General features: G+C 40.8%; 2 protein-coding genes across 2 annotated transcripts; one reads left to right on the top strand and one right to left on the bottom strand.

Annotated features, from left to right (window-relative positions):
* Positions 1 to 11,448: 11,448 nt before the first annotated feature.
* Positions 11,449 to 18,713, top strand: LOC121990777 (26S rRNA (cytosine-C(5))-methyltransferase NOP2B-like). Its single transcript, XM_042544849.1, has 17 exons — positions 11,449 to 11,857; positions 11,939 to 12,099; positions 12,196 to 12,259; positions 12,391 to 12,524; positions 12,619 to 12,702; positions 12,847 to 12,921; positions 13,007 to 13,078; positions 13,178 to 13,251; positions 13,969 to 14,021; positions 15,238 to 15,347; positions 15,448 to 15,516; positions 15,614 to 15,688; positions 16,767 to 16,859; positions 16,943 to 17,022; positions 17,101 to 17,200; positions 17,830 to 18,143; positions 18,234 to 18,713. The coding sequence occupies exons 1-17, from the start codon at positions 11,620 to 11,622 to the stop codon at positions 18,289 to 18,291; spliced, it is 1,854 nt and encodes a 617-aa protein (XP_042400783.1). The 5' UTR covers positions 11,449 to 11,619; the 3' UTR covers positions 18,292 to 18,713.
* A 3,424-nt stretch (positions 18,714 to 22,137) lies between these two features.
* On the bottom strand, positions 22,138 to 23,750 carry LOC121990786 (probable sugar phosphate/phosphate translocator At5g25400). The gene has a single exon (XM_042544858.1). It carries the CDS (start codon positions 23,613 to 23,615, stop codon positions 22,527 to 22,529), a length of 1,089 nt encoding a protein of 362 aa, XP_042400792.1. The 5' UTR covers positions 23,616 to 23,750; the 3' UTR covers positions 22,138 to 22,526.
* Positions 23,751 to 25,431: the final 1,681 nt, after the last annotated feature.

The raw sequence follows: 25,431 nt of genomic DNA on the forward strand, positions 1-25,431 counted from the left end.
GAGGCCGAGCCGCTCGCAAAGATTACTGAACAAATGGTGAAAAAATTCATCTGGCAACACATCATTTGTCGGTTCGGCATCCCTCGCCGACTAGTGTCCGACAACGGGCGGCAGTTCACAGGGAAGATGTTAGAAGATTGGTGCAATAGCTACGGCATTGAGCAACATTTCACATCCGTGGCCTATCCTCAGAGCAATGGCCAAGCTGAAGTCGCCAACCGGGAAATTCTTCGTATTCTGCGCGCTCGGCTCGACCATGTGGGAGGGAGTTGGCCAGATGAAGTGCCAAGCGTCTTGTGGGCCATCCGGACGACGCCAAAAGAAGGGACAGGAGTCACCCCGTTCCATTTGGTATACGGAGGTGAGGCCGTCATTCCGGTTGAAGTCGGCGTCGAGTCCGCTCGGATCCAGTGCTATGATGAAGGCAATGCCGAGCGGAGAAATATGGAGCTAGATATGGTCGAAGAGGAGAGGGCAAAGGCGTCCGTCCGGCTGATGGCATATCGTCAGCGGATGAAACAGAACTACAACCGACGCGTCATTCCCAGATCATTCCAAGTCGGCGATCTTGTCTGGAAGAAGGTCAAGCCGGTTGGCGACGTCGGTAAGCTGGAAGCTCCATGGGCAGGTCCTTTCAAAATCATCGAAAAGCTCCGTTCGGGCGCATATTATCTGGAGGATGAAGACGGTCGGCAGCTAGATAGGCCGTGGAGCGCGAACCACCTCCAGCCTTATAGGGCGGGGTGAATGGGGTATCACTGTAAATCACCACGTGTACATTTTCCGACCGATTACTGAAAATGCAGAAATGGAAAGTCAGAAGAGCAAAAATAAGGCTTGATCATTAAGAGCCGAAGGCCCCCGAGCCGTTCGGACGGGAGGTTTATATCCGAGCCACAGGCTCAAGCACGAAGACCCCGAGCCGTTCGGCCGGGCTGCATACTATTATGGCAGGATGAGAAACCAAAACCCTGCGCTGATCAGGATGATAGAGGGAGGTTATTGCCTAGGAGCGAAGGCCTGAGCCGCTCGACCAGGTACATTATAGCCGAGACTACCTCGAAGAGGGTTATATGCGAGCCAAGCGCTCGATGTGAAGGCCCGAGTCGTTCGGCTGGGTATATAGTCTCACTTGGAGACCGACGAGCACCGTCGTTAAAAATCGAGAGCCGCGCCGACCGGCTATAAAAACCGCGCCGACGAGCACCGTCGTTAAAAATCGAGAGCCGCGCCGACCGGCTATAAAAACCGCGCCGACGAGCACCGTCGTTAAAAATCGAGAGCCGCGCCGACCGGCTATAAAAACCGCGCCGACGAGCACCGTCGTTAAAAATCGCACCGACCGGCTATAAAAACCGCGCCGTCGAGCTCCGACGATAAATATCGAGAGACGAGGCGGCGTCTCTATAAATAGACCGCGCCGTCTAGCCAGACGTTAAACCGCAGACGCCGACCGGCTATAAAAACCGGCCGTCGAGCTCCGACGATAAATATCGAGAGACGAGCCGGTTTATAAATAGTCCGCGCCGTCTAGCCAGACGTTAAACCGCAAAGCCGCCCCCGCTATAAAAACCGCCGAGCTCCGACGATAAATATCGAGAGACGAGCCGGCGTCTATAAACCGTCCGAACGGCAGTCTAGCCCAGACGTTAAACCGCCGCCGACCGGCTATAAAACCGAGCTCCGACGATAAATATCGAGAGACGAGCCGGCGCCTATAAATAACCGAGCCGTCTAGCCAGACGTTAAACCAAAGCCGCGCCGACCGGCTATAAAACCCGCGACGAGCACCGTCGTTAAAATCGAGAGCCGCGACCGGCTATAAAAACCGCGCCGACAAGCTCCGACGATAAATATCGAGACGAGCATGCCTATAAATAGTCCGAGCGGAAGCCGTCTAGCCCAGACGTTAAACCGCAGAGCCCTATAAAACCGTGCCGTCGAGCTCGACGATAAATATCGAGAGACGAGGCGGCGTCTAGTCCGCGCGAACGAGCCGTCTAGCCCAGACGTTAAACCATAGAGCCGACCGGCTATAAAAACCGCGCCGTCGAGCTCCGACAATAAATATCGAGAGACGAGCCGGCGCCTATAAATAGTCCGCGCGAACGAGCCGTCTAGCCCAGACGTTAAACCGCAAAAGCCGCGCCGACCGGCTATAAAAACCGCGCCGACGAGCACCGTCGTTAAAAATCGAGAGCCGCGCCGACCGGCTATAAAAACCGCGCCGACGAGCACCGTCGTTAAAAATCGAGAGCCGCGCCGGCGCCTATAAAAACCGTGCCGACGAGTTCCGACGATAAATATCCAGGTCTATAAATAGTCCGAGCGGACGAGCCGACGAGCCCCGCGTTAAAAACCGAAAGCCGCGCCGACCGGCTATAAAACCGCGCCGTCGAGCTCCGACGATAAATATCGAGAGACGAGCCGGCGTCTATAAATAGTCCGAGCGGACTAGCCGACGTTAAACCCCAAAGCCGCGCCGACCGGCTATAAAAACCGCGCCGTCGAGCTCCGACGATAAATATCGAGAGACGAGCCGGCGTCTATAAATAGTCCGCGCGAACGAGCCGTCTAGCCCAGACGTTAAACCGCAAAGCCGCGCCGACCGGCTATAAAAACCGCGCCGTCGAGCTCCGACGATAAATATCGAGAGACGAGCCGGCGCCTATAAATAGTCCGCGCGAACGAGCCGTCTAGCCCAGACGTTAAACCGCAAAGCCGCGCCGACCGGCTATAAAAACCGCGTCAACGAGCACCGTCGTTAAAAATCGAGAGCCGCGCCGACCGGCTATGAATATAACAAGCGGAACGAATATCAGAGTAAGAAACTACGGAAACTATGAATATTAAAACAGTCAGGCCCGAAGGGAGGTTGGTCCTCCGACACTCGGCGTCTGCTGACTCCACGCAAGCGGGACACGAGCCGAGCCGATCGGACGCGTGAGGGAGAAAGCTTAAGAGCACGGCTGGCGAAAATTTTACAAGCATTGATGTTAAGCAAACCAGAGAATATCATGGACAAGGAGTGAGAACGTTTCCATAGAAGAAAAATTATGCCGTACGGCACATACAAAAAGTTCACATCCGCCGAGCGGAGGAAGTACAAAAAAGTACTTAAATAACACATCACTCCGGATCCTCGAAATTAAAAAAGGTGTCCGGGATGTCGTCGAGCATGGCCGTCAGTTCGGGAGATGGGATGCTAAGGTCAGCAGGAAGATACCCCCCCTTCTTGAAGTACGCTGTGGTGACCTTGACTGCCTCGAGGAAGGTTGAGGAGACGTTGCCGCCAAACTTTTCGCCAAATCGTTCTGAGCGGATGTATTCTTGGCGCGCTGCAGCTAGGCGACTCGGCTCTCCCTCCTGGTATTTTTTGAGCAGCGCCCGGGAAGCAATTAAGGAATCTTGGAGGGCCTTCAAGTTTGCTTCAGCCTTTGTGCGTTCGGCCGAACGGACCTCCCGTTCGGCGTTCAGCTGGGCCTCCAGATCCTTGGATCGCTGACCTAGCGCATGGACATCCACTTTCATTCTGTCCAGGTCAGCGATCGCCTGCCTCTTACGGCTACCGGCGCGCTTCACCTCTTTATCGCGTTTCTTCACCAAGCCCCCTAGCCGAGCTACCTCAGCAGCCAGGTCGGCAGCCTTCTTCTGTTCGGCCTCGAGAGCCTGTTTCTCCCGCTCGGCCGTGGAACCTTCCGACACTTGGAGTTTTTCCAGAAGGCCCTCTAACTCGGCTAGCCGGCGGCTAGTGGCAATTTGTTCAGCCCAGCGCTGTAAGGGAAATAATAATGTTAGGAATCAAACAATAGCATGACACGGGAATGAAGATGGGTTTACCTGAGTCGCCTGCTGCATATTGTTATCGCCGAGCTGCTTGGGCGTCATGAGGGCCGCCTGAATCTGGGCGTCCTCGAAGAGCTTGGCGAGCGGACCCGTCAAGGTTATTTCGTGGACAGGGCTCGACGGCCGATCGGCCGATAGCAAATATTCCTCCGATGGGATGGTCGGATGGCCGGACGCCGCTTCTGCAGCTGCAGTAGCCTGGCTCGAAGACTCCCCTATAGTGGAAGTTTCGCCGAACCGTCGCAGGCGACGACGAGTCCGGGGAGGAGAACCAGAAAGCTGTGCCGGTGGCGACGCCATAGGGGTCCCGATCTGTGATGGCGTGCGGTCGGGCGAAGTCACGCCGATCGGCGCCTGTGGTCCCTCCTCCTGGGTCGGCAGAGGGTTCGGGTCTCTTCGACGTTTCCGCCGCACCTCCAATGGGGGATCCTCGACATGCGGAACGCCCAGCTTGGCGGGAGCCGAGGAAACAGGATCGATTTCCGCCTCAACCGCCGCAGAATCGGACGAGGCAGCTTCTGTTTCAGGGGCGGACTGTGCCCCTCCCTCTCCTGTACCTGCCGGGCGGCTAGGGATTAAACCCCGCGCTGCGAGCTCCTTCTTGGTGGCCGATTCAATTTCTACAGACTTCAATTTCAAGTGAGTGGTAGCCTTGGATCGCCACATGACGTCAGCTGCAGTGAAAGAAATTAAAATCAGTTAGACAAAAAAGACTAAGAGAGTAAAGAGTCCTTACTCATGCGGAAGGGAAGATTCGCCCGAACGGGAGATAATCCGAAAATATATAGCACCCCCTGCAAGAGCAATTTGTCGATCTTGTATCGCTGACCGGACAACCAGTTCGCCGCATGAAGATAGGCTGGGTTACTTCTGAACTTGCCGAGCTCCGGCTGGGCCGGCACGGCGGTCTGCCATTGGGTTCGGAAGGCTGGCCGATCGGGAAGTCGAAGATAGAAGAAAAACTCCTTCCAGTGCTTGTTGGAGGTCGGCATGTTATCAAAAAATTTAAAGCCTATTCTGCTTTGGAAGATAAAAGTGCCCGGTTCGGATTGCTTAGGGTAGAAGAAGAAATGGAATATCTTAGGGTCGAGGGGGATACTGTGCAACTTAAAGAGGACGACCATCCCGCTCAGCAACCTAAAGGAATTCGGCACAAGCTGGCCGAGCGGGATGCGGAAATAGTTACAAACTTCCAAAATGAAGGGATGAGTAGGAAATCTGAGGCCGCCCTGGAATTGGTCTAAAAAGAAACAAATAGAGCCGGTCGGCGGGTCATGTGGCCGGTCGGTCGGGTCGGCTATGATTATTTCGTGGTCATCAGGAAGCTTATATGTCCGAACCAGGCGCCGAGCACCCTCCTCATCAAATCGGCTCTCCATGGTCAGGTACCAAGGGCCCTGAACACCAACCGCGGGTTCGGAGGAGCTTGCCATCTCGGAGAGGCGAAAGAATAGCAAGAAAGCGAAGGAAGGGAAACGAAAGGGGCGAAATGAGCAGGGAAGACTTAGTAAGTGAAGGAAGAAGACTCACTGAGGAGGAAACGGGCGGAAAAGATCACCGGGGAAGAGGTAGCAGCCGGAAAGTGGGACTGGATCGCCGAAGGCTGCAGAGGCAGAGGAGGCAGAAGGAGGAAGCACGAGCGAGCGTGCGGCCGAGAAAGGGACGGAGGCTTTATACAGCCGAGGCCGGTTAGCCTCCACCGTCCGATCCAGGTTACAAGAAACAAGGATGCCATCGGGCCGTCTATTTCAAACGAACGCATCCCATCGTAAGTAACGTCGCCGCCACACAAAGATCGACACGTGGCGCTCTGTCACCGAGTGCAATTAATGCGCCCACGTCGCGCATGCTCCCACTTAATGGAGAGGATTTGCACAATTTTCGAGGAAATCTAGACAAGTGAACATCAACAGGGAACGACAAGACAACCAAAATAAAGAGCCGAGCGGCTGAATCTGGTAGAAGGGCCGAACGGCCCCATGGATATTATAAGCTACAGAAAGACGGCGACCGCCCGCTCGGACACATATGGTCCAGTCAGTCGGACTCATTTCCTTCTTCGACTAGACTTGAAGGGAAGGCAAGTGATCCGGCGGTAAGAATGGGGGGCCCACCTTCTGAAGGGTCCCAACCTAAGGACGGATGGAAGGCTGGCCAAGAGGGTAATGGTCCGAGCGGAGCTAGAGATAACCCATCCGTGGGCTTGGGTTTCCGACGCCAAGGCAAGAAGATCGAAGGGCCGAGCGGAAGTCCGCTCGGCTGGGACCGAAGGGCCGATCGAGTGATCCGTTCGACCAGGATAGGGGCGAGGGTACAAAGGTGGCCGAACGGCCTATGCGCTCGGCTCGGGTTATGGGATATCAGCAGGAGCACGTCCGATGATTATGCCTTGCACAAAATCGCACGATGGAAGATCTTGCTGTCACATCATGGGAAGGTTGGCGCAGTAACAGTATGTTCTCATGGACGTCTTCCTGACAGATCCATGATTCAGGCATGGCCCTTCTGACAGACCCATGCTTGAGCATGGTCAAAGGCATGTGGTTGCTTTGACTGGAGCACCCAGGTTTCCTCCAGAGGTCTATATAAGGCCTCCATTTCTCCACCAGAGGTAAGCGAAATCTTGATTCGGGAGCCACCTTTTTGTTATTCCTCGCCTGACTTGAGCGTCGGAGGACCGTCGCCGGGACACCCCTCCCGGCTCGGTTTTGTTGCAGGTTCACCGGAGCATTCGAGGACTCCGCAGGAAGCGCCACGTGCCCAGCGTCCCTTGACTCCTGATTCGGACAGGATCAACGGAGAAGCCTACTGAATTAGGGGTTGCGCTCAAGGTTAGTAATATTTACCAAAATACCCCTGCTAATACCTACTTAAACTTAAAATTAGACTTAAACTTAAATTAACCACTAATATTAATTTAAATCTAAAATCAAAACTGAATCAAACGTATGTTAGTTGACATAAAACATATTATAAAAATCATTTTAAATTCCTTTTAAATACTGTTTTAGAAATCCCTTTAAAAATTTTAAATAAATAATAATAATAATAATAATAATAATAATAATAATAATAATAATAATTATAACTAACACTTTCATTGAATCAAGTAATATGAAATTTAAATTATTTCACAAAGTATTAAATTATTAAATCAAGTAAAAACTAATCAATAAATTATTGATAATACTTAACTGTTATTGAATTAATAAAATCTTATCTTATTTAATCTTAAACTAAAGTTAAGCATCTGAATATAAAATTAATTAATAATTGATTAATCAAATTCAAATAAACAGTTATACCAAGGATACAGAGATAATAATATAAGTGTTACTAAATTAAAAAAATGTGTTAGGGCTTTGAAATTTAACACAACCAAACCTTAGTATTAACTCAAGGGAGAGATATTAAATTAAGGGGAGTAACCAATTCAGGGGGAGGTTCAATTTTTTTCCTTTTTAAATCCCCTAGAAAAATTAATAAATTAAAGGAGAGTAATAAATTAAAGGAGTGTCAGGTTCAGGGGGAGAAATAAAACTAATTCAGTTTTTCAAATTGAATTTTAAACTTAATTTTGAAAATCAAAGTCTAAAATCAACTTGTTTAAAATTGTGATTTTTTTTTTTAAAATCACAGACTTTTTATCCTTTTTACTTATTCTATGAAAACTAACTCTTATAAAACTAAGTTGTTTTTAAGAATTGGGTTTTACTTTTTATTGAAAATTGATTTTGAAAATTAGATTTAACTTAATTCTGAAAATTGATTTTGAAAATTAGTTTAAATTGCTTTATGATTGAAAATTGTGGAAATTAGATTTTTTTTCAAAACTTAAGTTTACAAACTAAGCTTCTCAAAATCATTTTTTCCTTAATTTTGAAAGTTGAATCGTTTACAAATTTAGTGTTGAAAAATAAATTTCAATCAGTTTTGAAAAAAAAAATAGATTTTTCAAACTTAGTTTTGGAATTTTGATAGTGAAAACTTATGTTTGAAAACTTGAATTTTTAACTTTGACCTTAAAAACTATACTTGAAAAATTAGCTATTTTTCAAAGTTACTAAGTTATAAATCAGCTATTTTTCAAGACTTAGTTTTTTTAAGAAGTAAAGGTAAAACTATCTTTTAAACTCCCCTAGGTTAACTTGACATTTTTTTTACCTTGTCTGAAGTCTGTATCTATGATTACTTGACATTAGTTCTTTTGATGAATGACAAAGGGGGAGGGTTAGGTGGTTAAGTTAGCTAAACCCAACTGAAAATACAAACTAACTTAAAAACCACATAAATGCATGTTGTTTCTTGCATATGTTTTCACTAACTTAACCAGATTGTCATTCCATAAAAAAGGGAGAGATTGTTGGTGCGGTTAGCACTAACGATTTAACCCAGGTTTTGATGAATGACAAATCAAGTTAAGTTAGTTTGTTGTTGTCTAACACTCTGATCGAGTGTGCAGAAGAAGTCCAGACAGGTCGACGGGCTGACCGGATGTCTGGCACGAAGCCCAGCTAGGTCGACGGGCTGACCGGACGCTTAGGCACAAAGTCCAGCTAGGTCGACGGGCTGACCGGATAGCTGGCACGAAGTCCAGACGGGTTGACGGGCTGACCGGACGTATGGTAGGTAAGTGAGGTAAGTCACTGGAGGGGAGTGACTGCGAGGACGCGTTCCCGGGAAGGGAACATTAGACGTCGATCCGACTTAGATCCATTTCGGATATCTAAGTCGAGATCGTGACTAGATTCCGGTCTCGGAAAGACGGAATCTAAGTCATACTCTTTTCTATTACTTTGTTGAACTTTAACTGTGCTAACAACTGTTTTACAGGATATATATTTGTCTCGGACTAACTCTATTTTGCAGGAGAAGGAGTTTCTGGAAATAGGAGGTCCGGGCGCCCGGAGGTGAATTCTATCCAAACCGAGTCGTTGCCATGTGGAGTTCGCTGATTAGACCTGCTACGTCGCACCAGGGCGTCCGGAAGGGATCCAGGCGCCCGGAGCAGCATATAAAAGAAGCCCTAGGGGTGGAGCTTAAGAATCAATTCAGTATCTCAGAACTCTTAGACTGCTTGCTCTGCTGCTCTGCGCTCCGACGACGCTAACGAAGCTCCGACAACGCGCTCTTGTCCTTGTAGTTTTCCTTCTGTCGATATAGCTTTGTTTTACTGTTTATTAGCATTTCTTGCACTGCCTTTGTACTTATCACTTCGAATTGCTAGTAAATTGCCCAACGAAAGTACTCACGGAGTACGGGCCTTCAAGTAGGAGTCGTCACAGGCTCCGAACGAAGTAAAAAACACCGTGTTCATTTGTCTCACTTCTTTTATTATTCCGCTGCGCTTAACTCTTTTTAACGCTATTTTTCGAATCGATATTCACCCCCCTCTATCGACGTTTCACGATCCAACACATTCAACATTCATAAACACATTCATTTATCAACAAACTAATATTCATGACAATTATTGACAACAAAACAATATTTAAAACATTGTACATTGTTCAAAAATAATATAATTATCGCTTCCATCACAAAAACAAGCACATAAGTTCAAATTCATTATATCCCATCCCAAATCTCAAAAACATCATCATATCTTATCATCTCATCTTACAACAAGTATAATATGATATGTTAATAAAAAACACATGATTCAAAATACACTATATTTTCTATTTTGAAACAATTCTTCTTGTATATGAATTTAAAGTTAAAATTACTTAACAAAAGAATGCATAGACCGATGAACATAAGTTTAACATTCTTTAACCGAATACATACCTTAATGATATAATATAATATAAAATCCAATTTTTTATTGACTTTTTATCTATAATATTCTTAAAAAGATATAATATAAATATATAATTATAGCTACATATAATAGTAAAATTAATAGAATCATTTTATATGTTTATGAGTGATAAACAAAAAAAAATAAGTTGAAGGTCAACTCATCTTAAAAGAATCATTGTTATTATGAGCTATTTATCAATAGAGTTCAGTCCCCAGGGCGTAGCACAGACGATGGGCGCATGATATCTCTAGCGTAATGTCCAGGGGTCGATTCTCATGAACTGACGACCTGGGGTTTATCCCGCCATGCGCCTATAGCCTGTGTACCTGTATGAACCTCCCTCCATATCCGTGGGGCCGGCACTAGGGGGGCCGCTAAGGTAGCGGATCTACCTTTTTTCTTTATTTATCAATAGAGTTCAGGTCTTGAGTATCCTATGAGTTAAAATCATGAGGCGTTTAAAAATTTAGAATTCGTTGAGAAATAAATTTTTGCATTTGTCTTGACTTGATCTTCAATTGGCTGTTCACTGACCCAAAATTACTCTAATGTTATGATCTGATCCCTCAATTCTTGATTTTCTTATATTAACGTTTGCACTTGAATAGATGAAGAACTGGGACAACTCCGTCATCGTACAATCATATATAACTTTTGTCTAGTAGCCAAGACCGTAGAAGTTCTTTTTCCTTCTACTGACAACCTTATAATATATATCATTTATACTATCATCTGATAAAGTCTGTAATTTCTCTCCCTTTATAGCAAGTTGAGATGCATGTGTAACTAGATCAGTCGTATCGTCATATATAAAAAATATTATTAGCCAATATACAATTTTTTTTGTAAGTTGTCGGGGATGGGAGAGGGGAGAGGATTACCTGTGTGTTGGAGATGAGATCGCGTGCTGGAGTGGACAATGTCAGCAATCGAAGAGAGATCAATAAGATAGGGAAAGAAAAATTGGACTGGGAAACCTAATATTCTGAATTAGAGCTGAAAATTTAATTTTATTGCTAAATTATCTATGGAATTAAATTTTTGTGCTAAATTAGATATGGAATTAAATTAGATATGGAATTAAATTTTTGTTGCTAATTTAAATAAATTAAATATGATTTTTTTTATTAATAACAATCCATATTACGATAGAATTATAATTTCATCACTAAACTAGCACCGAATATTATTTTGATCATGAATTAGTAATAAAATTATATTGCTATCACTAATTAGCTAGCAACCAATATAATATTTGACTACTAGTTTAGTTTAGCGATGGAATTATAATTCCATTGTTAATTCTTTGGATATTTGAGAGGTGTAGACAATATTTTTCTCCCCAAGCCATTTTTCCACTTTCTTTCTTATTTCTTAGTTTTTTTTTAATCTCAATTCAGATTGAATTTGGACGTCAAAGTAACCGCCCTAAAAGAGCCCTACCATCTTTAACATCTCAGACCACAAATTTGGATCTTGAAGGAGGCGACTAAAATTCAGGGAGGAGGATGAGTCCGAGCGAACCAGAAGTAATACCATCAATAATAAATATAAAATATGTTAAAAATGCTGAATTAAATTTTGCTCGGGCTGTGGCACATCCTGACTCCTGAGCTCACAAGTCGTAATTTTCTCGTCCGATATGGGGATATGGGCCTATTTATAGTGCCCGGCTTCGGTTCAGGCCGAGCTAGACACGACCCAAACCGATAAATCACGCAAGGTCAAGCCGGACGGGGCAGACCAGACCTGGCCCGGCTTTTTCTTAAACCCTAACCTAGAGTTTGGTGCTATTTATTCCCATCTCCGTCTCTCAGCCACCCCTTCTTCTCTGGTCTTTCCACGCCGGCATCTTCACCGGCGAGAACGTCCGAAGGCCGCAGCCTGAATATTTTTCTTTCCCTCTATCCTCTTTCACCTTTCATCCTTCTTCTTCTTCTTCCTAGGTCCTCGCGGACTCTCCGCTAATGGCTCCAGTGTCGCAGAACTCAAATCTGAAGAAGAAGTTGAACAAGAAGATTCCAAGAGAGGAGGAAGTTCGTGCGTCCTCCAAAGAGATCGAATCTTTCGAATTCGATCCAGGCTCCGAGGAGGAGGATGACCGCAGCCAGTCCTCCGACCCGGAAGACGAATTATCCTCTTCGAGTGATTCTTCCGACGGAGAACCCCTCGCTGACGATTTCCTCGGAGGCAGCGACGATAGTGGTAATTGCAGCTGATTCACGCTTGTTGATTTTGTCAGTTATATTTGTCATATGCGTGGTGTTTTCGATGACTTGGTTTCAGAGGAAATGGAAGAACTGGGGTCAGATTCGGATGAATCTGATCTGGAGGCAAAATCAAGAGCCATAGATGAGGCAAAAGCGAGGGCAGAAGAGGAAGCGCAAGAGGAGTTGCAGCTTAATATAAAGGGGGAATCTGATGAGTTCATATTGCCAACGAAAGAGGTCTGTTTTGCCCTTTTTTTTTTGGCATTCTGTAACTTCTGCCTTAACATTATCACAAAAGGTTCACTTTTTGGTACTGAGATATGAGTGATACAGGAACTCGAAGACGAAGCTCAGCAACCGCCCAATCTTCAGAACATTCATCGGAGGATCAATGAAAGTGAGTAGGCCTATCCCCTTATAACTGAAGTTCTTTCAATTTTTTTTACGGTGTTATATATTCAAAATGCAATTTGAATTTCTTCTATGGTTTTTAATTGGTACTATTAATTCCTTTGATGCTTTTGGCAGTTGTTCGCGTGCTATCCAATTTCAAAAGTCTGAGGCAAGAGGGTGCTTCAAGGAAGGACTATATTAATCAGCTTAAAATAGATATAATGTCCTATTATGGATACAATGAATTTCTAATTGAAACTTTCATGGAGGTGCTGATGATGGTTTCCATGTATTATTGTCATTTACTATGTTCCACATTATTGATTTCTCATCTCTTTTGTTTGCCTGATTTTCTCAATGTAGATATTTCCAGCTGTTGAACTCATTGAGCTACTTGAGGCTTTTGAAAAGGGCCGACCAGAATGCTTGCGCACAAATACTTTAAAGGTAGCTAGAATCTAGTGCTATTTGTTTCTTTTTCCAAGATCTGGCATCTCACGATAGTTAATTGCTTGATGAAATGATGCTTTTATAATTGATTTTCTTGTCGTGTTACCCATTCCTTTCTGCTTCTAATTTTTTAGTTGATAGACTCGTAGGCGTGATCTTGCTGGTGTTCTAATAAACAGAGGAGTGAATTTGGATCCAATAGGCAAATGGTCAAAGGTAACATCAGTAATGGTTCTTAGATGTTCTCAGTGTATTCCTTCTTGTAGAAACTTGGAGAGTGATGTGTGATATACTATCTCAGGTGGGTTTAGTTATTTATGATTCTCAAGTGCCAATTGGTGCAACTCCCGAGTATTTGGCAGGACACTACATGGTGTGCATTTTGTGGCCCTGAATTTCCTAGGCAACCAATTACTTTGTCTTATTTGTTTTCTTCGTACTTCAATCTAACATTTCTTTTTCTGCTTTTTAGAAACAAGCTGCAAGTTCATTTTTACCAGTTATGGCTCTTGCTCCACAAGAAAAGGAGCGAATAGTTGACATGGCGTAAGTAGCTTTTAGTATATTTTTCAAGAGCTTCTATTTCTTTCTTTTTAGATTGGCGGATGCATTACATGAGTATCATTCATCAATAGCATCAACATGTAGAATTTTTAACTCCCTATCCAAAATTAAGGTACATTACATTGCTTGTTTATATGGAACATAATCAATTTGGCCTTTCCATAGAGTGTAGATGATTTAATATCTCGAGTTATTCCACATGCTTGTCAGGAAGTATGTTTTACTTAAGTATGATAAGGGTTCATAGGATGCGATCTCCTATGATGCTAAAGATACTACAACTTGATATTTTTGGCTTATTCCATATATTTTTGAGTTTTTTTTTCACCCTAGCATCATCCATTATGTACTAGAGTTCACCATATTCTCTAGCATTGTCAATCCTCCTCGATCTTAGCTCTTGAATTCACAATTTGAAACTAATGAACTAATGCAATTAAGTTCATTGATGATCTTGCTAATGGAAACCGAATAGGATAAATTTGGTACACGCAACACAAATTGGAGAGCAACTATTTTTGTCAGTCTTATTGAATTTTTTTAGCAATAGAGAATACATAAGTCTTATTGAATTATTTTAGCAATTAAATTTATTGATTTTTTTGTCTGTCTCTCTCTTTTTTATTTTTTGTTGAATACATAAGTCTCATTGTGAGTCATCATGCTCATGTTCTAATTATTGTTCCTTTTGTTCTGTAGTGCTGCTCCAGGTGGTAAAATTACATATATTGCCGCCCTTATGAAGAATACAGGTAAACACAATGTGCTTTACTTGATTAGTTGTTTAATTGCTACAATTATATTGGAAATTATGCTAACATTAATAAGTAGGTTTACTAGAAAGAATACAATAAAAATATTAGTAACCGAGTAGAAATTTTGTGTGAACCTTATAGATGATAGAATGAAAAGTGTATAGGTTGAGATGATATCCATATGTTTAAAGAGAATCATTAGTTTCTTTAGGTAGAAGAGTTGAATGATTAGAGTGGAAAATATAAGACACAGAATCAAAGAAGTTTGTGAGTTATCAAATATGTACAACATCCAAAAATCTCCGGACAAATATGATTTGGTAATGATAATAATTTTTATCAAACAATTTTACTTTTTTCCTGGTTTTGATCATATGAGACTATCCAAACTTCCAAGCCTCTTTTCCTCGCTTTGAACATTTGATTGAAGCTTTAGGATATTACTTGTGATAGTGATATAATATTTCGTGGAGCTCAATTGAGGGATCAAATTCATATAGCACCCAGAATATTCTGGACAAATATTGTTTGGTTGTGATAATGGTTTTAGCAAACATTTTCACTTCTTTTTATGACTATATGTGACTGTCCCAATTGAGAAGTAATTTTTAATTCATTAATTAAGTGATCTCACTGTGAATATTTCCTAAGAAATCATAATCGTGTTTGGCTTGGCATTTCAATTTTTTATTACGGTTGAAGGAAATTAAAGGCGTTATTGAATACCATCTATACTATAGACTTCAAAATAAGATAACATCTAGTTTTTCTAGTATTCTCATTAATATAGTTAGATGGCTTGAAAGATAGAGTAGCCAATCTCAAAGGATTCAGAAGCATGATTTTATGTGTGAATGCTATTTTAAATTAGCAATCGCTCTTAGTTTCACCACATTATCTTTGCTAGCATAAGAAAACTAGCAGGATGACATTCCAAGATATTGAGCTAATCCTTTACATGTGTTATGGAGCTATGCTCTAGTACATAGGAGGGAAAGTTGCATCACATTTACTGTAGGTGTTTGTTTACTATGGAAGCCAAAGAGATTTCTTTACTACAGATTAGGAACATATAGGATGTTGTCTGTGGTTCACAACATATTATGATTTATGTGCATTATATAGTCGCTGCTCACTATGGTGGTTTGGGTAATTTGATTGCTTCTGAAGTTATTGAAATTTTCATTGAATTTCTTCATCTTAATTCTGCCAGGAATAATTTACGCAAATGAATTTAAAGAGAGCAGGTTGAAGTCACTTACAGCTAATATACATCGCATGGGTGTTACTAATACAATAATTTGTAACTACGATGGGAAGGAGGTTAGTTATGAGAATATTCGATTAATATAGTCAGTGAATGGCCTAATTAAATTGCTGACTTCAAGATATCTTTTTCTGATCCTGTATAATTTCCACTCAGATACCAAAGGTTCTTGGACTCAATTCTGTTGATAGAGTATTGCTGGATGCCCCCTGCACTGGTACTGGGGTAAGTTGAAAAGTTATTTTAGTCTAACATTAAGGCAGTGGTAAATTCCTTTGTTTGACGAATTATATGTGAAACTAGCTGACCTTTTTGTTTGAAGGTTATATCTAAAGAGCAATCTATTAAAACATCAAAGACAATTGAAGATGTCCAGACTCGTGTTTTCCTGCAAAAGGTAGTTGCCATTCCTATATAATGTTATTTAGTGGAAATGGTTATTTGGCACTTACAGCAACTACAGTGGTGAGAATAGATAATACTGTTTTCCTTTGTTGTGTGAAAACTATACTTTTCTGTGTTTGTTGCATGTAATGCTGTATTTAGCATGCAGATGAAAAGACATGGTTAAGTGTATAATATTATTATAGATAGTTGTGCATGGGTATATAATTGTTAGTTAGGTTAGAATAGATTGTTTCACATTTGGTTCAGATGAAAGGAATGAAACGCTGAATCGAACCTGAACACTCATATAAAAAATATATAAAACCTAAACCAATTGTATGGATTCAGTTTGAGTTCAACCGAATAATCTGCACTCTCCCCATATCTACATTAATTTAATGCAATCTAGTTTTTCTAATTTTTACTCTCTCTGTGTTTTTTATGTCCAAGTTAGTCATGGATATGGTATTATACAATAGTTTTTGTGCTGGTTGAATGCTGCATAGACAACAGCTTACATTTAAGGGCAAACTTCTCGCTTGATGGTTATCATTATGATTGGTATGTCATGGTATGCAAGAGGTATTGGCATAGAGCATTACCAAGATATTAATTGGACCAATTCTCTAAATGCTATTTTGGTCCAAATACTGGATTTAGACAAGGAAAATTGAATTGTGCAGGTGAATTTTTACCAAGTGGTGAACTTATCAAGACCTGTTTTTCCTAGACTAAATTTACTTTCAGGTTACCTTGCACCAGAATGAGTTGTTCTTTGTGGTTAACACACTCACACATGAAATAAATTTAACTAAGATGAAGTGAGTTGCATAACTATAATCTAGATTAAGTTTTCTGCTTCGTAGTGGTGAATATTCAAGTATCAAACAATCTAAACTTTGCAACTGACAGATAGGGAACATTGCATCCATTTATGAAATTATTTGTTTTAACATTGCTTCTTCAGCATAAAATTTCAATCAAATTGTGATTGATATGAGTATCTTTCAGATTCTCATGTTTATATATGCATTGATGTTTACATATTGTGCACTTTCAATGATTGTCTAATTAGCCATCTGTTGCAGCAACTCATTTTAGCAGCAATTGATCTAGTAGATGCTAAGTCAAAGACAGGAGGATACATAGTATATTCAACTTGCTCCATGTTGGTTCATGAGGTTTGGAAAATATTAAGTGATCAGTGAAATTGATGCTAATATCCAATATGTTGATTTTTTTGGGTCTATTGTTCATGTTGTAGAATGAAGCAATTATTGACTATGCATTAAAAAAGAGGGACGTAAAAGTTGTGCCATGTGGCTTGGACTTTGGTCGCCCAGGGTATGACCTAAAAATATTTACTTGACTAGTGTCTCCTAGTCATTTACTATCCCTGATGACTTTTTATCTCCCCAACAGATTCATAAGGTTCAGGGAACACCGATTTCATCCATCTTTGGAGAAAACAAGGAGATTTTATCCACATGTAAATAACATGGAAGGATTTTTTGTTGCTAAGGTATAATTTTCCCTTATGCATTGCAACTCACAAGCAATTTTCTTTAGTTTTTGAAGCTCCTGATACAGAAATGCAATCACCTTCAATTTCAGTGATAAGCAATAAGTCATTCTTTTTTCTTCTTTTTTTTTTAAGTGAATAAAATAAAATAAAATTTCAGAATGTCACAATTACTTTTTTTTTGCGACTAGGAAAATTGTTACTCAGCATATCTGTTTGTAGGTTGTGCAGTTCATGATTTGTATTCATGCTATAAAATTGTTGTCATTCTTAGTATGGTAGAATTCCTTTAATTTTCTTTATTAAAATTTATGTATCATTTCTTTGATATTTAGGGAAGTCTAGGACTTGGTTTTGTCCTATACAAGATCTATTTAACTGGTCTATCTTTTTATGCATGTAATTGTGATATGATTTTCCTTTAATGTGCACACTTGAATCTTATCCTGTTTAATCAACTGTTACCTTTTTTGAGAAAAGAGTATAACTATCCATGTCTTCTGTGGGGTTGGATGTTCAGTTATACAAACATCAAACTATTGTTATTCTTTATTGATTTTATGAAAGGGTTTGTGATACTTGTTAAAATATATGTTCCTGATTGTCACTTTCATTAATTCTGCCTACAGTTGAAAAAGCTAAGCAATTCCAAACCAGCAACCTCTTTACCTAATAAAGAGGCAGAAAGAAAAACTGAGGCAGCAGCTATTACCAATGATAATGATTCTGAGATCTTGAATGGAAACCCAGAGGAGCCAACGATTACACAAGCAGTTAAGAAAAATAAAGAATCTAATACAGGCATTAGGAATGCTGGTAGATATGCAGGTAAGAAAATCAAACCCACAGGTGGTAAAAAGAATCATTGGAAAACGCCACCTGCATCTGTTGATCAGGCAAAGAAAAAACGGAAGTTTTCATCTAATGAAAAAAATGGCCCCAGGTAACTTTCTTATGAACTTGACGTAATTGCCTAGACTTGTTAATATATCAAATGGTATTCTGGAGGTTTATGTTGATTGTTGACTGACAGGATCAAGAGAAGGAAGCCTCACCAGAAGGGAGGCTTAGGCAACATGAAGGAGACGTGAAGTTGTGGTGAATCGAGTTTCTCAACTCTGCTGGTCAGGTACCAACAAATGCAGCATATGGTCCAAGTTTTGTTTAGAATGAGGAATCTGTAATGATAGCTTAGATTAGCTGAAACTCTTATCGATAATTTACTTCTGTTAGCTTTTTACTAATATTTAATTAAATTTGAAGTTTTTATAGACTGTTCTAGAACAATGCAGAACCAGAGTGGTGTCTGGGGTGCCTTGTACGTGCTGTAATAATATATGCTTTTATCATCTAGCACATCCATGGGCAACTGAGTGCGAGGGGCGCTCGGAAGTAATCCGGATGTCTGGAAGTGCACTTAGTTGCCTACGGGTGTCTCGCACTGTAGGTGTGCACGGTATCAAATCCATACAATAGAAATGAGATGAATAATAGATTCCTTTGCATTTCGTTATATGCTAAATCTTGCTTTCCTATTTTTCTGATTTGTCATATCGAATAGCTGAATTGGTCTGGATTATATTTCTGTTCTTGTTATCCCTTGAGGTTTTATCTAAGTCTTTGCTCGAGTTGGATTGAAAATTACCTCAAGATTCGTTGGTAGCTTATGTAAGATTAGTTTCCACTTGGGCTGTCGAACTGCATTCTTATTTTTCATCAAATTTATATTAAAATTGTCAAATCTCTCTTCAATTAGTTGGGGACTTTAACTTCAATTGGTCTTTAGCCTTGTTGAACCAGAAACTTCAGAGCAATTAGTGGTTTTGTTTTAATAATCAAGTGTTCAACATGTATAATACTCGCAGGGGTGAGGGGCGGTGTTACTACTTCACCAGCTAGTCTAGATATCATTTAACTTGGCCAAAGACACCAAGTAATTTTGCACTCCATTGCGTCAAGATGACGCTTTACCAATTGGCCGTTATTTTAAACTCTTGTATCAGGACGATCAATCATGTATAAAATTGCCTGCTTGCACTAATTGTAGCACCTGCATCTTACACAACATACGATTTTTCTGCACCACACAAGCATCCCACGCAAACAGACTACAATTCTCCTTCAGTTTTTCTTGTTGCTTAATTGTTGGCACTACATGTAGCACCTGCATGCATCGTCTTTACACAACATACTACTCCTCAAACAAGTATCCAACCCAAAAAAACCACAACAGTGCTGTAGTAGATCGTCTAGACAAACTTTCTCTATAGAAAATAGCTAAAAGCAGAAGAAGCAGGTGGAGAAGGGCACAAAAACATGTTGAAAAGGGTAGTTTGCAGCCGGAAGCCATACGACGTGTTGCCGCTGGTGGTAGGAGAGTAGCACCGCCGTCCCAGCTGTTGCCCGAATGCCGAGAAGGGAAACCACAAGGTGCGCGCATCGTCTGCGGTAGCACCATAAACCTCGTCGGTGGTGCCAGTGGACACCAAAGAGGAGGATGATAGAATGAAGATGCGTAGTCCTTGCTCTCGCAGCAAGCGCATCTCGTGGGAACACAATCTGGTTATCAAGCTATCGAATTTAGATAGGATTCTTTGGTCCATAATTTACGGATTATGATGGAAATTAAATAATGGGGTCCATTGAAATAGATCAATACATAAAGTTTTGTGGATTATCCTCAAGTTCGTAAATTGTAGACTAGAGGATCTGTGCTCATCGAATGTGCCTTGTTGAGCGACGCCCTCCCTCAGCCTTCAATTTTTTTTTAAAAAATAATATCTATTATTTCAAATAATCCGATTCAGTTTTAATTTTAAAATTCTTAATTCAGTTAAATTGAATAAATTAATTTTATCACACCGGAATTGTACTATGATGTTAATTTTTGCAAGTCAGTATCATAGTGATGCTGATTTTTAACAATCATCACCACAGAATCTATTCCGTTAATTTAAATTTCTTTTGATTTATTTGATTTCAATTTCTTTATGTTCAAAATAATTAGATATCTAATTAACATTTTTATGATAATTCGATATCTTGACTCTGTTTTAAAAAAAAATCTGACAATAAATATAAAACACTATTTCACAAAAAAAAATTAAAATATCTTATCTTATTGATTAATTTTATTTCATTAAATTTTAATAAATTATAATGGTTATGTATATTTTTAAAATTTTAATTTATTTTTTTATTGTATTTTAGTCAACTAAAATTAAAATAGTTTTTTTTAAATATCAAAATAAAAGAAAAAGACACTAAAAACTATGTAAATCATCAAATTCTAAGAGCATCTCCAATGCAAGGTTTATAAAAAGGTTTGTAAAATAAAAAAGTTAAATAAAAAAATTCTAACCATTGTGGATGTAAGGTTTAAAGTTTGTTGTTAAAGAGCATTATTGAAATTTCAAAACTATTTTTTTTATTGAAATTGATGTAATATGCATGTAGTCATGCAATTACATATTATAAAATGGAACACACAAAAATCATTTAAAGCTCTAACTATTGGAGATGTTTCAATAAATTTTTAGAATATTGATGTGGCATGATATGACATATTGAAATCATAAAAATTTTTTTTTGTAAAACTCTAACTATTGGAGATGCCCTAATAATTATCTATACCAATAATAAAAGATACATAAAAACTAGGCCGATTCGGTCCATGAAAATTAAAGTAAGTTTAGGAAAGCGCTTGAGTCGTGTACTTGGATGTTCACTGTTCATAATCTTATTATAGACAAATGTTGTTGCCACTATTTAAGACTTATTGTAGATGATGAACACATTATGTCGGATCGGTTAAGGATTGATTGTCAAAAATTGACGATTTAAAATTTATTTCATCATATGACTAACATATATGTATATATATTCATCTCTCTTTCATCAAATGACTAATATATATGTATTTATATTTATCTCTCTTTGTATTCTTAGGATCGATAGTAAGGAGATCATTAAAACAACGAACCTATCTTTTTTATTACAATGTGTGTGTGTTTTTTTTTATTAAAGAGAATGGTACGATGGGAACTGGCACCGGGCGGATTCGTTAGGTTGCCAGCTGTAGTAATTATTCTGTCTCGTGGTCATCGATAATTATTCCATGCATCTCCCAAAGTTTACATCACATGCATCCCTCTTTGGGAAAATTTCATTTCGATACTTAGATATTAACTTTTTCAATATGCCTCCTAGACTTTTTTAAAATCACAAGCATACATTTTTTACTAGTATAAATAATTTAAAATTAATAGTTTTCAAAATGCTAACAAGGGTGAAATGGAATATTATTTTTTTTAAATTTAAAGGACCAAAATGAAACGAGAAGAATAATGAAAAGGTTAACAATCATTCATAGCAGCAGCAGCTGCTGCTGCTGTTTGAGCACCGCCATTAATTCGATCGGCCGGTTTGCTCTGCGACATCGATCGTTCCCTTTCTCTTCTTCTTCTCTGCACTGCACCATGCGCTGCTACCTCATCAGAGCCTGCGCTCACTGCCTCGGCTGTTCCTCGGCTCCTTCCACTGCAGAAGATGAGAAGAGCCATCCCCACGCAGACGCAGTGGTAGTACTCGATCTCAATCTCTTTCTCTAATTCTGTCCTCCGGTCTCTGAGCATTGCGTTGATTACAATTTGCATGGTTTTGCGTTCGAAATCGACCAGGATATGATTGGTGGCTCTGAGATAATTAATGGCGCCGGAGCATCAAGGATCGTTGGAACAAGCGCCGTAGGAGGAAGAAGATCAAGAAGGCCAAAGCCGCCGCCAATAAGTGAAGGACGAGGAGTACGGACCAACTATGCTTCTGATTAGTACTTAATTAAGTAATTGTTGCATGGATTGAATTTTAAGCACAATAATATATATTTGGTAAGTGTTCCTGAGGTAAATAAATTGCAGATAACTACATAATCCGACACATCAAAAACAAGAATCAGATAAACATAGATCTTGGAAACTTGCAAGCCAATCGAGTTTAACACATCCATCGTTCCCTAGCCATTTAACTTGTTTTCCCCAGATTGAGACGAGTGTTCTATAACAATCAGTTCAAGAACTGCCCCAAATGATCAACCACCAATTTTTCGAAGAGTAATAACAAGAAAAACAGGAGATAAACAATGTAAGAAGACAATAAAGGTCGCATTTTTACTGTTCTTTTTCCTTGTTTTCTCTGATCTTAACCTTCCTCCATGGGCGTAGCAGAGTGTTTTAATAGAGATGAATTCGCTATTGAATGAAGAGATCCATATGAAATACTGAAGACAAACCGATCAAACTTCTGGCAGAGCGTAAGGTTGAAGCATGGATCAATCCTGGGTTTCACCCTTCCGGTTGTCTCCGGGACCATCAACTTGCTCAAGAAGCTTCCCGGCCTCCTCGTCGGCTTGTGCAGCCTTCTTCTGCGCCTCCTTGGCTTTGAGAGCCTGCAACTTGACGTGGTTGTAGTAGGCGACCCCGAGGAAGGCAATGACGTACCCAAAGAGGTTGATTAGGGTGACAGTGTCCCGGATCACGGACCAGGAGAAGGCGATAAGGAGCCAGTCCTTGACTACGCCGGCAACGTTCATGGTAAGTGCGGAGGTCTTGCCGACGAGCAGGAAGACGGCGAGGTTTAGAGCGAAGGCGCAAAAGGAGTTGGTGCCGAAGACGAGCAGATCCGGACGGAGAGAGGCGGTGGAACGGGCGCGGAGGACAGGAAGCTCGACGACAGACCACGGGACCAGGAGGAAAGCGAAGCAGCAAGGGGCGACATAGTAGAGAGAGGTAATGGGGTTGAGAGAGATACCCTTGGAGGTGAGCAGGATCTGGATGAGGACGAGGCGGGTAGCCTCGAACGCCACGGCGCCGAGCTGGAGGGCAACGCCGGTGCCGTCGAAGCGTGCCTCGCCGTACGCGGCGATCGCAACGCCGAAGGAGATGGAGAGCATGTTGAGCATGGAGGAGCTCTTAAAAATCTCTTTTTTGAAGAGTATTCCAATGGAGTAGACAGCGACCGGCATGAGGGCCTTGAGCATCTGGATGAAGGAAACGGAGAGGTAGATGTAGGCGGAGTTGGAGAACCACAGCGAGACCGAAAAGAGGGCGCCAATCGGGACGACGGAGGAGAGGTAGAGCTCGCGGGTCATGGGAGGGGCCGACGGCAGATCCACGAGGCGGAACACGCGGACGAGGAGGAAGGCGAGGGTGGAGCAGAAGGCCATGTGGATCATGGTGAGGGAGATGGGAAAGGGCCAGCCGTACATCTTCGGATCCAAGATGTATTTGTTGTAGACGATCACGGTGAAGCTGAGGAAGATCCAGACGGCGACGTAGGCGTACGAGAGCAGTATCTTCCTCAAGACTCCTTCCGTCACCGCGCCGCCGGCGCCGCCTCCGCCGCTGCCCTCGCGCCCCATCCTAGTGACGATGTCGACGGCGATGCCCCTCTCCCACTACAGACGCCTCGATCGATCGAAGACCCCCACGATTCAGGTCTGGAAGGTGAGGAATCGAAGGAATCGAAAAGGGGACAGAAGGGTTTGGAAGAGGCGAAGCAGAGGGAGAGCAGGACTTAACGAAGGTGCGGTAAAAGTTCTATTCGCCCCATAAAATCTCATGCAAACTATACGGACTTAAATGTAAATTTGTTCAATGAATTCGATAAAATTTTAGGAACCACGATTTCGCAACTACGCCCCTGATAAGATCCAATATTAAATAAATAATTATTAATTGTATAAAATCCTTTTCTCGTTGGACTTCCATGTTAATTAGTGTCAATTTTATTCATATTTAAATTGAAAACAAATAATACTTTTATTTATTCATAATAGATATTGGTGACTACTAAGTCGGGATGATTTTTTTATATTATTATGTATTTAATGGTCTAAATTTTCTTGAGGCATGACTAATTATTTATTCTTTTGCATATTTTAACTGTATTATTTTTCTCCGAAGAATACTATAATATTGATTTGTATAATTTCTCCCGTAGTTTTCATATCCCTCTTTACATAAAAAGTTTATGGAAGTTAGTTTGCAAGTTTAGATCATTGATTATGAAATTTGGAGTTGGAATGCTATGGCTCAACCAACATAATTTTATACTTGACTAATTGATAGGATCGAGATTAAGATTTATCTTTAGCATGGATTAAATTTGACCCGATTAAATTCAAACAAAGGCGGAGTCAATGGATTGTTTCAAGTTAAATGTCTATGATTGTTAGACTAGATGAAAAGATATGGTTGATAGTTTGGTGAGTTAGATCGCAAATATCTCAATCATAAGGCATATGATTGATTAGCTAAGTTAGGTAGAGTAAGTTAAAGATGGCTTTCACTTGTTGCTTTACAAATGAATAATTTTCCAAGCGAGATTTATCAAAATGCTCCTTTAATTTTTATTTTTTTAACCAAAAGCATTCAAGTTTTCATGGGTAGTTTATTTTCAATTACGATGTATTTTATTTAGTCTATAATAGGAAAAGGATTTTTAGGATATCTTACATGAAGGTCATTTTCATAAGCTTTAAATCTAAATAATTTTAAAAGCAACTTTTAAATATATTCGGATCTAATAATTAGTATTACATATTTTTTTTATCATAATTCATACAACTAGAGGTGCATTAATATTCATTTAATATGAATCTAAGATCTCTGTATTTATTAAATACTAATTAATAGTGTTGGTATCTAGTTGGCTTCAAGTCAGCAGGATACCAACGTGGTTCCACTGACCTGGTTCGACTTTTTAACATGCCGACCTTTTGACCTCTGATTTGTATTCGACCTCCTGACTCACCATTGGTGTGACCTCCCGACATACTAAGGGACGCAATAGGTCGATAAAGAACCACCCTAGGACTGGGGTGGGCTCCACCCATCTTAGAAAAGATAAAACTAAAAAACAAAATTCAGCCCTCTAATTCTCTCTGATTTATTTTCTTATTCACATGCGTTTTATCAAATCAAAATTTTTCTCTTGCATGTCGCATGAGTTTTATTAAATAAAAACTTTTATTTTGATTTGATTTAATTAAAGCTCCAGAGTACATTCTAGAACCGTCAATTTGAGTTGGGTCCGTTAAATTAGTTCGACCCTTCAAATAATTTAAACAGATTATGTTAGAATTTTATCAACCCAAATCTGTCATGGGCCGACCTGCCTAGGCCCGCGACCCGCGCGGGTCGGCCCGCTCGAGCTTGGGTTGACCCGCAGGTTGA

This window comes from Zingiber officinale, chromosome 1B (genome assembly GCF_018446385.1).
Source record: "Zingiber officinale cultivar Zhangliang chromosome 1B, Zo_v1.1, whole genome shotgun sequence".
NCBI lineage: Eukaryota > Viridiplantae > Streptophyta > Magnoliopsida > Zingiberales > Zingiberaceae > Zingiber > Zingiber officinale.